The sequence below is a fragment of the Orycteropus afer genome, unplaced genomic scaffold, assembly GCF_000298275.1.
Source record: "Orycteropus afer afer isolate SDZICR_OR568_19922 unplaced genomic scaffold, OryAfe1.0 scaffold00045, whole genome shotgun sequence".
In the NCBI taxonomy this organism is placed as follows: domain Eukaryota; kingdom Metazoa; phylum Chordata; class Mammalia; order Tubulidentata; family Orycteropodidae; genus Orycteropus; species Orycteropus afer.
Window position 1 is genome coordinate 13,942,336 of NW_006921632.1, and position 14,123 is coordinate 13,956,458.

Consider the following 14,123-nt stretch of genomic DNA (forward strand, 5'->3'; position numbering starts at 1 on the left):
GCAGCTCCATATGTCTCATTTTTTGGTATTTTCATGCAAATTTTTTTTTGCTAGTTGTTTAGTCCACTTCTATATCCTTCCCTTCAAGGCCCAGGGGTCCAAGATTATCTTCTGTGTCTGTGTAAATTGGTTTCCCTTTTCTTTGTTGAAGAGGGTCTGCGCAGTCTTTCTGCCTAGTCTGCCATCTTGCTGGAACTCCTAGTAATCAGTTTTAATAACTAACTTCTGGAACACCCACCATTGGCTTTCTCTATAGGGATGTAGACTTGCTGTTTATCTCTTTATATCTAGTTAGGACTAAATTAAATATTAAGGAATATTTTTTATGATATGAGGATATATGTATGTACGTGTATATATTTGTCAGTTATTTTTCTTATGACTTCTGGTGGAACAGAATTTACACTATTATTTATTACTCCTTTCTAAAAGTCTGACTGAAATCTTTGCCTCATTTAGAGTTGTTCTGTTTTATCTTTGGCATAGGCAGTAGTCAGGCTGCATCCATCACCACTCTGTGTTGACATTTCAGTCTTAGAAGTCTGACAGTTCGTATCTAGTGATCTTCTGTGGATCTAGTAAATCAAGTTTCTTGAGCCTTTCTATTTTCTGAACTGTTCAAAATCTTGATTTTAGTTCAGTTATGTTTCCCACAACTGGATGTATGAATGATGAGACCAGTGCTGAAAAGAGGTTCTGCTTTTGCTTACCAGTGAACATGTATTTTTAGTTAGCTAATTTGTTATACCTTGAATTTTTTTTAATTTCATTTACATAAAATTTACTAAATAAACCGGTTGTAATAATGTGAAATTTCTGCATTTTCTCATTGTTAGACTATGCACAGTAATTTTATACCAGAAGATGGTGCTGTAAGATTATCTGTAAGGAATAAAAGGTCTTCTCAGTAAGCCTGCATTTGAAATTCATAGAATTATGAGAAGCTTAGTGTTGCAGAGGACCCTAGAGATAATTTAGTATAGCACCATTTTTGATTTAAAAAGAAAATTCCAAATATGTCTCTATAGCTCAAATAGACTTTTGTTTTTTAACCTCCCTTTAAATGTAATTTAAATGTAATTTTTTTTTTCCAAACTGTTACATTCAAAAATTTAATTTTTAAATGCTTTAACGCTTCATTCCTCTCCTCTTTTCTTTTTGGTTATGACATGTTCAAAGCCAGCTAGAAATGTAGATATAGGGATTGAAGTGAATTTTAAATTTGCGAACTTTTGTTTTCTTCTGTGTATTACTGACTTTAATGAAGAAAAATATGAAAGGATTGATTGTATCGGTAGTCCCTGACTTATGATAGTGTTCTGTTCCAATGACTACTCTGTCATAAATGGTTTCTGACATAAGTTGAATCTCTCGCTTTTTTCTTTTCATTATTATTGCCTTTTATTATCATTGTCTGTAAATCTGATCTGTATTTGTCTTTGAGAGTTGACAGCATTACATCTGAGAAATTACGTGCTGCAACATTACATATAATACATATTACTAATGGTAAGATGTACAGAAAACTCCACAAAAACTGACAGTCGTAAATGCAGTTTGTCATAACTCAAATATGTTATAAGTCAGGGACTACCTGCATATTGATTGAGTATGTATAATTTACTCTGCACCTTATTCCTTTGTTACAGAAAACGTTATTCTTGCCCAGTGGGAATGCATTCAGATTTGTTTTGTTTACAAATATTGTTATATTGATAGTTACTGGGATGTATCTGTAAAAATTGATTTTGAGCTCTTTTTCTCATAGATCTTTGTTTTTCCTTATTACTTCCCAGTGTATCTATAGCAAACATTGCCTTATTTTTTTTTCTGTTATTTCTACAATTTCTGCAAAAGATCTTAAATTTTAGCTCACTTGTGATAATACTCAGTTACTTGTAATCACTCTCCAAACTGTTTCATACCGATCCAGGCAAGTTGCCCCATTGTTCTTATCACATGAAAACTAAAAGACTACACCTTTAGGGTAAAGATCATATTTTAAATTCTTAATTTCACTTGTTCTAAAATGTAATGATTTGATATTAGAAATTTTTACTCTAACTTAAATCTTATGAAAATATACCTTTAAAATATCTGAGAGCATAGAGTGAAAAATGACAAGTTTGCTTTCTGTGATAGTGTCATCATTTTATTCATAATCTCTTCACTGTGCTGCTCCCATCGAAAGTCTTAACTTCTTCTGAAGATTTGCTTTTCTGTTACCCAGTCTCTACCATTCATGACTGTTCAGTTCAGACCTGATGTGTTATATGTATTAAAAAATTAAAAATACTAAAGATTCTACTTTTGATTCTTTTTATCTTATAATATTTAATAGACAATGATATAAGGTGGTTAAGCTATTACTTTGTATTTTCTGTTATGATTCTATTTACAGTATTGGATTCCTCTTATTTCTTAAGCTTTTTCTATTAATTAGAGAAAAATGAATATAAGTAAGACATGTTAAGAATTTTCATTGTATGTTTATTATACTCTGTCCATGTCCCACCATATACTGCTTTGTAAAGTATTTCTTGTCTATTTTTCCCACCTGTGGAGAACAGGGCCATGTCTTTTGTACAACTTTATATTCAGAATTTTTATCATGATGTTCAGTATAAAGTAGCAACTCAGTAGATAATAGCTAGCAAAGGGCAACTCAAATATAAATTTTAGAAACCATGCCATTGATGAATTATTCAGAAATTTTGAAAAAGAGAATGGTTTATATGAGATGGATGTGATGGTTGTTCTTACATGTTTGAAACCTACATGTGATGGAGGACTTTTATTATGTTATGTAGATAGCTCATGAGAGCAGAGTAATATCAATAAACATCTTACCATATGTTGTAAAGCTTTTCAAGGTGTTATAATATTTGGGAATTGACAAGTTTCTAGTTCTCACACTGTTGGAGCATAGTGTAAATGGCAGTTACCTTTGAGTGGATTCTAACTCATGGCTGTTGCAAGTGTTAGAGTAGGCCTTTCTTCCGAGGAGTCTTTGGGTGGACTGGAACTTCTTTGCAGCTTCCTTTTGTTTAACAGCCAAATGCATTAACTGTTTGCACCAGAATAGCTACCTGTAAATTTTAAATTGATGTACAGGATAGGCTGTTAGTGAATCCATCCATTTTCAAAAGCAAACATAATTCTAGAATGAAACAAATTGATCTTATTGAATATGCATTTGGATGGTAGGTTTGCTAAAAGTACTAAATTAGAACTATATTTTTCTGTTTTAAAAATTACAAAAATGTATGCTTGTAAAAAAATCAAAGAATTCGTAGTATGTAGAGTGAAAAAACAAGTCTACCCATTATATATGACTCTCCCCAGTCCCATTCCTTTGCCTCAAATAACCACTATAACTTTACTATTTATTCATTAGATTCTTCTAAAAATTAATTTTGAAACAGGTATATATTAACACTTACATGTAGAACTCTTTTACACAAGGATTCTTCAGCTAGCTGTTTTCACTTTGTAAATATGTAACTGGCTGATTTTATGCCAGTAGAAATAATCTACCACATTATTTTTAATGTCTGTATGATACTGTAGAGAATGGATGATTTGTTTTTATTGTATGTATATCCTAGTACGAATATATAGTTATATGACTGAGAAATATCTCGTATTTTAATTTGTCTTTTCTTGACTGTGTTATAAATGGTTAAAAATCTTTTTGTGTATTTGGTAGCCATTTCTGTTTCCTCTTGTGAATGGTTTTCCATATCTTTTGTACATTCTCTCTTTGGTGGTTTTTCTACACTTACTGGCTTGAAATCTTCTATGTTGTTGTAGAGAAAAGATGGCAGAGTCTGGTTGAAATTAAAAGCAAAGAGCTTTTGTTGAGGGGTAAGGCAATTTGCAAATTGGAAATCACAAAATCCAGAGGACTCTGAACTAAGTGATCCAAGGAGGAGATAGTTCAGAGAGTTTATATAAGAGAATACAATGAAATTCAATAAAAATTTAGTGATTGATTGACATTTAGGTAATGGTTACTAAGTTAGGTGATGATACATCTCCTGGTAGGAGATTACATGTTTCTAAAGTTATTTTTCAAAGTTACCACATAATCATTAAATTGGGTACCTCTGGCCTGAGAAAAAATCATGAGACCCCCTTTCTGTGACTGTAAGAAGGACATGTGTAATTCTAAAGTTTGTTTTGAGTAGGGATCTATTCTGAGAATTCTTTTGGACCTGGTTTCCTGGGCACAAACAATACCTGTAAACTAACAAAGTACATTGATTTCTGGAATAGTTTACAAAGTAATTTTCTCAGGGAACAATGGAGAGCTACAGAAATGACAGGCTTATTTCTAATGTAGGGGTTACTTTTGATTCAAAATGGAGTTTAGCCTCAGACCTTAGCATAGCCACCATCTCATGTCACGAATCCTAAGTTAACTTGGGGCATTGTCGCTCAATATAATGCCTCTTTATTAAACTAATTTCTCTTACTTTTTCATTGGTTGTCTTAGATTTTCTAGGTTATATCATTAGCAAATAATGCCAATGTTATTTCTTCTTGTCCAATATTTTCTAGTAGGACTGTCCTTAAAGTTACGTAAGTTTTTTCTCTTTCGAATTTTTCCTGTGACAGCATTAGGCCTTATAATTTGATCTTTCTTTGATTTTTCTTTCTGGTGATGTAGTGTCTAAGACATTTGACTGCTAACCAGAAGGCTGGCAGTTCAAACCCACCAGCCACTCCTCGGAAGGAAGATTGGGCAATCTACTTCTGTAGTGATACTGCCTCGGAAACCCAAGGAGGGGTTGTTATGAGTCACGTCCAACTTGACGACACATAACAACAACAACAAGTATATTTTGGTGAAGCCTGAATATGGTATTATGTAAGGATCCTCACCAGGTCTGTGTGTTGAATGTATTGCTGATCTTTGTATACAATTTAAATTTTCCTTTTTCAAATCCTACGAACATTTAGTTAACATTCTCAGTGACTTAGTTCAAAGGTCATTCTAAAAAAAAAAAAGTTGCAGTTGGAAGCCACCAGCCACTCTGGAAGAAAGATGTGGCAGTCTACTTCCATAAAGATGACAGCCTTGGAAAGCTTATGAAATAGTTCTACCCTTTCCTGCAGGATTGCAATGACTTGGAATTGACTCTGTGGCACACAACAGTAACAACAGAGCTTAGTTCAGTTATTTTACAGATTTTTGTTTATAATTTATTTTATAATTACTGTGTTGTTTACTCCATTCTGAGAAATCTTACCCAAGGATACAGTTACGTTGTTGCTGTTAGGTGGTGTTGAGTTAATTTCTACGCATAGCAATTCCATGTGACAGCGTAGAACTGTTTCTGTGGAGCTGCATTGTAGAATACAGTAAGTTATAATAATGTTTCTCAATCTATGGAGAAAGGTCAGTCATATTTTTAATTGCCAGTCTGTCATGAGTCAATACTGTTATAAAACATGAAGTGTGTTGTTTGTTGTTGTTGTTGTTAGGTGCTGTCAAGTCATCTCCGACTCATAGCGACCCCATGCACAGCAGAACGAAACACTGCCCGATCCCGTGCCAGCTTCATGATCTCTGCTATACTTGAGCCCATCATCGCAGCCACTGTGTCAATCCATCTCGTTGAAGGCCTCCCCCCTCTTTCATCCTCCCCCTCTTTTGTTGACCCTCCACCCTAGCAAGCGTGACATCCTTCTCCAGGGAATGGTCCCTTCTGAAGTGTGGTGTTAGGTGCCATCAAGTTGGCTCTGACTCATAGCAACTCTAAGTATAACAGACTGAGACACTGCCCAGTAGTGCACCATCCTCACAATCTTTTCTATACTTGAGCCCATTGTTGTAGCCACTGTGTCAGTCCATCTCATTGAAGGTCTTTTTTATTTTTATTTTTTTTAATTTTAATTTGGGTGAAGGTTTACACAGCTAATTCATTTTCCATGCAGTAGTTCACATACACTTTATCTCATGACATTGATTACAATTTCCCACAATGTAACGGTTCCCCTCCCACTTCCTCCCCTTAGTTACCTTCTTCCCTCCCAAGCACTCCTGTCCCCCACAGCTGTCTCCTTATGCATACACAGCCCTTCTATTCTCCCATGATTGATATCTACAAGGAGTATATCTATCTAATCTTTATGTTCAGCTCATATGCCTGTCTTTTGTTTGGCTAGAAGCCACAGGAGTGGGTTCAATTCCAGCCATGAAGGGCAGCTGTGGGCCATAGTCTCAGGGGTTCCACCAGGCTCTGTCAGACCAGCAAACCTGGTCCCTTTTTTTTTTTCTTTTTATGATTTTGCATTTTGTTCCACATTGTTCTCCCACTCTATCCAGGATCTCCTACATAGATTCCCCTCGTTGAGGGTCTTTACCTTTTTCATTGACCCTCTGCTTTACCAAAAATGAAATCTTTCCCCAGGGAATAGTAAATTATCATTATGTGCAATTGACATGTCTGTATATCTGGAAAACTCAAAAGAAACTGTTAAAAAAAGACTATAAACAGGAAGAATTTATGTTAATGTGACTGAGGAAAAAATTAAAATACAGAAATCATTATTTTTCTAAGGAGAGACAAACTAGTTTGTCAGCTGGCTAACCCAAGGTTCATTGTTAGTAGCATTGTAGGGCCTCCTGTTGAAAACAAAGAGTTGATATGCAGATTTCCCAGGTAATTGAGACCTAAGTTTATGATGGTTGTCTTGTTAGCAAGGTGGTAATTCTGGTAGAAAAGCTTGAAATAATCAAAATGGGTTGGGTGAATCCTTGCCCTCCTTTCAACCTTGTATGAGTGGCAGGGTCTCTTTCCTGGACCACAACCTGTAATGCTTCTTGAACATGCCCAGCCTTAACTCACCTTTGCATGGGATGTGAGAGTTTGTTGGACTGCATATACCCTGATAAGCTTGACTTAGTCATTTTCCCTAACAAATCTGAGTGTGCCATTCATGGTGCCTTTTTAGGAGTCCCTTGTTTGAATTTTCTAATGTGCAAATAACAACTCTTTAGAAGATAAAATGGAAGACCATGATTAAAACAAGGAGCTCTCGTGGCGTAGTGCCTAAGGCATTTGACTGCTAACCAGAAGGTTGGCGGTTCAAACCCACCAGCCACTTCGTGGAAGGAAGACTAGGCAGTCTACTTCTGTAAAGATTTACTGCCTCAGAATCCCAAAGGGGGTCGCTATGAGTCGGAATCGACCTGATGGCAGTGAGGTTTTTTTTTTTTTTTATGGTTAAAATATTAGTAAAGCAGATAATATACCTAGGAACAAACTTGAAAGAAATTGGCAAGATATATATGAAAAAAAATCTTTAAAAATCAGGACAAATAAAGACTAAAATAGAAAGACAGTAATTTTTTGGATAGGAGAATCCAACATTATAAAGAAGACAGTTCTCTATGAGAATTACATACTATAAACAGACACAAAATTAATGCATTTCTACTTACGTACTCCATGTTTCCCACCCATGACTTGATTTTTGCCTAGCATATTGTTTTTTGTTTTTACCTTTATACGTATATATCTTTTTAACTTATCAATTTTAATTGATCTCTTCTGACTAACTGCCGTCAAGTTGAATTGACTCATGGCGACCCCTCCTTGGGTTTCTGAGGTGGTATCTCTACGCAAATGGATCGCCTAATCGTCCTTCTGAGGAGTGGCTGGTGGGTTTGAACCACCAACTTCTGATTAGCAGTCAAATGCCTTGGGCACTACACCACCAGAGTTCTCAATAATATATTACCTAATAATAATAATAATAATAGCATTGATGGTAGCAATATTAATAATTAACACTGAGTATGTACTATATAAGGACCCCTGATGGTGCAGTAGTTAAGAGTTTGGCTGTTCGCTGGAAGGTTGTAAGTTCAAAACCATCAGCACCTCCACAGGAGAAGAGACCTGGAGATCTGCTCCTGTAAAGATTATGGCTTAACATACCCTCTAGGGCAGTTCTACTCTGGTCACACAGGGTCACTGTGAGTCAGAATCCACTTGATGGCACACAACAGCGACAGTGTACCCTATGTCAGATACTGCGTTAAGCACTTTTTATTTATATGTTAACAGATTGAATTTTCAGCTTTGACGTGTACTAAAATTATCTGCATTTTAAGATGTCACAGTCATAGTGCTTGAATTACCTCCTACTTTCTCATTCTTTCCTGACTTGTATTAGTTCTGTTACTTCTACATGCTGCTGCAGTTATCTTCTTTTGGTGTATTCCTCACTCCTACTGGACAGCCTTCCTCATATTTAGGGTTACACTTGTCATTTAATTTTCTAACAAAAAGAATTACACAATGATTGTTAAGGAAAGAATGAAGAACTGTCTTTATGCTGTCATTTTAAACCTGGAAATCTGATAATTATTCTAATGTATTTATCAACAGAATGATATGACAACTGCACGACTACGATGGGGAGATATACTTATGCCATTGCTTAAAAAATATAAACTAAACATCACATGGGGTGACCAAGATTTATTGAATATCATGTTTTTTCATAATCCAGGTAATCATGTATTCTCCTTTTATCCTTTGCATTAAAATAATAATAGTAATAATAACAGCATTTAGTCAGAAATGAAAAAACACTATACACTATTTGTTTTTGATATACATTATTTATCACCATTTATGTTTAAGATAAAATAAAAATTTTCTTCAATATGATTTAGTTGGAAGAGATCTAAATGCCAAACATTGTTTTAATTATTTTAATCTTGTAAGAGTGGTAGTTTTAAACTAAAATTATGGCAGAATGTTAATTCTGTGGGATTAAAGGAATTTGCTTCATATTTTTCTTTTTTTTCCCTTTCTTTACATAGAAAGCCTCTTTGTTTTTCCATGTCAGTGGAATTACCGACCGGATCACTGTATATATGGAAGCAATTGCCAAGAAGCAGAAGAAGAAGGTATCTTTATTCTTCATGGTAACAGGGGTGTTTACCATGATGATAAGCAACCAGCATTTAGAGCTGTTTATGAAGCACTGAGAAATGTAAGCATTTGCTTTTTTCACTTTATGTTTTATATATGGAAATACAAGTTTTCAGAGAACTTGGAAGAATAGTGCAAAGAATTTCCATGTATTCTTTACCCAAGTTCATCAATTATTACCATTTTACACTATTTGTTTTATTGATTCTCACTATATATACATACATTAGTTTTTTTCCTCAATCATTTGAGGGTTATTTGCATGTTTCATGCCCTTTTACTCCTGAAAACTTCTTGGTCTCCTAAGAATTAGGGCAGTTTGTTCTTAACCACAATTTCAGGAAATTGAATGTTGATACTTTAGATTAATACTTTAGTCTACCATCCATGTCTCTTTAGTCTAGATCCTTTGATCTAGAATGGTTTCTTAGCCTTTCTTTGTCTTTTGTGACACTGATGCTGTTAGAGCCCCTCCCTTTTATTTTTTATTCTGGCTTGTCTGATGTTTCCTTAGGCTCACTTTACATGTTCCTGGTCAGAATATTATATAAGGGATTTTGTGTCCCTCTCCATGTATCACATTCATAGTCACCTTTGTCTATCTGCCCTTCATTGGTGGTGATGATTTTGATCTCCAAGTCAACAAGTTGTCTAATTTCCCAGCTTACATAGTTATTTTTTCCCCTTATAAGAAGTCTATGGGTAGGTGTTTTAAAACCATGCGTAGATCCTGCTCCTTATCAGAATTTCCCTCCTAAATTTAGCATCCCTTAGTGATTCTTGCTTGCGCCCATCTTTACTATAGTAGTTGCAAACTGAAGACTGTCCATCTCTGGAACTTCCATACATATCACTTGCCACTCAGCATTCTACTGTAAGGAAGAGCTTTTCATTCTTCCATATTTATTAATTATCTGCTTGAAAACATTGCTGGTTTTTTTTTTTTTTATGATTTATATAATTCATTATTCTCTTTTAATTATGGAAGTTATTCTAGATTTTCCCAGTGGGAACCCCTTTTGGCTGCTTCCTGTGCCCTTTTGACATGTCCCCATGGTTTTGTGTGTGTGTGTGTATGTGTGTGTGTGTTTGTATCTCCTTACTTTCTGTCCCAGAAATATATTCTGAGCTCATCTTACACCTTCCCTGTCCTAGCCCTTAAGTTGACCATTTGTTCAAAGAGTGTTCATTTCTTCCAGTGGGCTCTGTGTGCTAAATGTACTTATTATCATAAGAGTGTCTTTACTTCTAGTCTCATTCAGTGACAGAGTTAGGAAATATAAACAGGTCCTAATATAAACATCCACACATGAAATGTGTTTACACTGATGCCTCAAATTTCAATCTGTCCTCCTAACCTTCTGCTACTGTATATTTTGATCTCCTTTCATTTACAGTTAGAATCCTGGCTCCTAACATCAACATTTCCTCATTTACTGAAATCATAAAATATACTTAAATAATTTCAGAAATGCCTCATTCATACCGTGACCTCCTACCCCTTCATCCCTCTAGATGACCACAGTTTACTAACAGGAATTCAGAATTTGCTTCCAGTTTTTACCCTCTCTCCTCCTTTAGCCCCAGATTGAGGGTGTATTCTCAGTACTGTGTTCAGAAATTACTTGGATTAATAATTTTTTTCTTCCCTTCAATGTGGTTATTATATTCATTTAAAATATAGTTGGGTTCATTTGTTTCAGGGTGTTTTCAGTTTGTTTTTTCTCCTTTCCTTGTTGATTTAATTTTATTTTTTGGTATGTAGAAAATACTAATAGCAGGGTCCCTGGGTGATGCAATTAAGCTCTCAACTCATAGCTCAACTGCTAGGTTGGTGATTTGAACTCACCCAGAGGCACTTCAGAAGATGGGCTTGGAGATCTGCTTGTGGAAGGTCATAGCCTTAAAAACTCGATGGAGCCGTGCTTCACACACATGTAGTTGCCATGAGTCAAAATCCACTCAGTGGCAACTAATAACAACAACAGAATATTAATATACTTTAAAAAGTCAAAACTATGGTTTACTTAGAAGTGTCAGTGCTTCCAATGGTCTTTCCACTCCATACCTCCTCCCCAAAATGTAGATTAGCAACTTCATTGTTTTCTGCTTTGTCCTCGTCTGTTTCTTGTTTCTATCATAAGAGGAGAGATGTATGTGTTCATATTGCTGTATGATGATTTTGTGAGGTACCAGAGTTTATTCAACCAATGTCTTATTTTTGGACATTTCAGTAGTTTACAGTATTTTGGAATTATTTATAATTCAGTGAATAGCTGCAGTGAATGACCTCACCATATGTGTTTTTGGAGATGAATCTTCAGGGTAGGAGTCCCCCCCCCAAAAAAAACCAAACTCACTGCCATCAAGTCGATTCTGACTCATAGTGACCCCCTTTGGGTTTCCAAGGTGGTAAATCTTTACAGAAGTAGATTGCCCCATCTTCCTTCCGCAGAGTGGCTGGTGGGTTTGAACTCCAGCCTTCTGGTTAGCAGTCAAATGCCTTAGACACTAGGCCACTAGAGGTCCTTTGGAATCTCTAGGTGATGCACATACCACCACCACACCTTTCTTCTCAGGAGCCTCGAAGTGGGTTTGAATCTCAAATCTTTAGGTGATGCAAATAGTTAAGCGCTGAGCTGCTAAGTGAAAGGTTTGAGGTTCAAACCCACCTAGAGACTCCTGAGAAGAAAGGTGTAGTGACCTGCTTCTGAAAGGTCACAGCCATGAAACCTGTGGGCATTTGTACTCTGAAACATATGGGGTCACCATGAGGCAGAATCAAATCATGGCAACTGTTTTTTTTATTTGTTTTATCCTTAGGGTAAATTCCTACAAGTGAGATTGTTGGATAAATGCTTACATAGTTTTTTTTGTTGTTGTTAGGCGCCATCAAGTTGGTTTCAGCTCATAGCGACCATATGTTGAACAGATTGAAACACTACCCAGTTCTGTGCCATGCTTGAGCCCATTGTAGCAGCTACTGTTCCAATCCATCTTGTTGAGAGTCTTTCCCTTTTTCTCTGACCCTCTGTTTTACCAAGCATGATAGCCTTCTCCAGGGACTAGTCCCTTCTGATAACATGATCAAAGTATGAGTGCTAAAGGGGCAAGGAGGGGGCATCTTTTGACTTCTTCTAACTACACAAGAGAAGACAGAATCACCATCAGCAGCCCAAGGCCTGTTCTTGAGTCCAGACATGCTGCCACCCTCCAGCTCTCTTACTAACCTTAACACCACCTGTCCCTATCACGGCACCTACCACCTCTCTGCTGGGTTTGATAATTCGCTGCAGTGGCCACACAATGCACAGATTATGGGCTTTGTTAGGGAAGCAACAGGCTATAATTGAAGTTCAGAAACATGCTCAGTCTCTCTCAGCCGGCAGTTTCTCTCTCAGCAGTGCATCTGTCTCAACCGGTGGTCAGAGAGATATTCCTTCTACCTCTAGAAGGACTCATTTTGAGCCTGGCAGTGTGGAAACAACCAATTTCAACATCAGAATTGTATGTAAACTTTCCCAGAAGATTACTTTGTGCTGCCCCAGGTGGATGACTTTAACAACCAGCTACTCAGTTGCTCATGGCAAAGAGGGAGTTACAAAGACTATGGCTAGAAAAGCCATACCATGTAATTTACTACACCACATTGAGAGACAAAGTCTGGCCATTCTCACCTCTAAGGAGCATTCTTGCACTTCCTCCAAGACAGATTTGTTTGTTCTTCTGGCAGTCCATGATATTTTCAATATTATTCACTAATACTACAACTCAAATGCATCAGTTTTCTTTGGTCTTTCTTATTCATTGTCCAACTTTCACATGCATATGAGACTATTGAAAATATCATGGTTTGATTAGGTACACTTTAGTCTTCAAAGTGACATCTTTGCTCTTTAACACTTTAAAGAGGTCCTCTGAAGCTGATTTGCCCAATGCAATATGGTATCTGATTTCTTTACTGCTGCTGCTGTGCATGTTGACTGTGAATCCAAGGAAAAGGAAATCCTTAATGATTTCAGTCTTGTCTCCATTTATCATGATGATGTTGCTTATTGGTCCAGTTGTGAGGATTTTAGTTTTCTTTATGTTGAGGTATAATCCATACTGAAGGCTGTAGTGTCTGATCTTTGTCAGTAAGTGCTTCAAGTCTTCCTCACTTTCAGCGAACAAGGCTGTGTGGTCTGTGTATTTTAGGTTGTTAATGAGTCTTCCTCCAATCCTGATGCTGCATTTTTCTTCAGTAGTCCAACTTCTCTTTTACTGTTTGCTCAGCATACAGATTTAATAAGTATGGTGAAAGGATACAACCCTGACACACACCTTTCCTGATTTTAAGCCATGAATTATCCCCTTGTCCTGTTCAAACAACTACGTCTTGGTCTTTGTACAGGTTTCCCATGAGTCCAATTAAGTGTTCTGGAATTAAGTGAAGAAAAAAAATTCAAGCCTTGAGTTGCGATATTGAAGGGTTCTGTGGACAAAATATTAAATTGTTTCATGAATCTGTCTGTTTATGTACTAGTACCACACTCTTTTTATTACAAAGGCTTTATAAACCATAACCAAACCCACTGGCATTGAATTGATTTCAACTCATAGTGACCCCCATTGGGTTTCCAAGACAGTAAATCTTTTTTTTTTTTTTTACACTAGAGATCAAACTTTATTAGACTGTGTATTTTTTTTTTTATTTTAAGATCTTGTTTTACATTCAGTGTAACGCATACATTTAGTTTCATTCCCCATTCACCACGTCCAACCCTAACCTAGTCTCCTCCCCTCCCTACCCTGCAACCCTCCCCCTGTGCCTCTCATATTTATGCACTTCTGTTTGTCCTGCATTTCCTCAGTTTGAATGTTGGTCCTCTGGTGTCCCATGGTCTATTGCTCTAAGGGATGTACTACCATAGAGTATGTGGGTGCATCATCCTGGGTTGAGTGGTCTGCATGTACATCTTGTTAATTATTGGACTGAGAGCCTGCCCCTGGGGGTGAGTTTTATTCCAGGCGCAGAATGTATTCCAGGGTCATAGTATTGGGAGTCTCACCAGATTTCATCTGACCAGTAATTCTGGTCATTATTGACTTTTTGGATTATATTCCACGTTTTCCCTCCCACTCTATCCAGGATCTCCAGATTTGATCCTCTCCTGAGTGGTTGGT

At 36.5% G+C, this 14,123-nt stretch overlaps 1 protein-coding gene across 1 annotated transcript in view; it reads left to right on the top strand.

Moving 5' to 3' along the window:
• Positions 1–14,123, top strand: part of GXYLT1 (glucoside xylosyltransferase 1) — a 75,230-nt gene that overhangs the window by 50,845 nt on the left and 10,262 nt on the right. The window contains exons 6-7 of the mRNA XM_042780549.1: positions 8,406–8,529; positions 8,846–9,018. Of these exons, the coding sequence (XP_042636483.1) occupies positions 8,406–8,529; positions 8,846–9,018 (297 nt within the window). The remainder of the gene's footprint in view (positions 1–8,405; positions 8,530–8,845; positions 9,019–14,123) is intronic.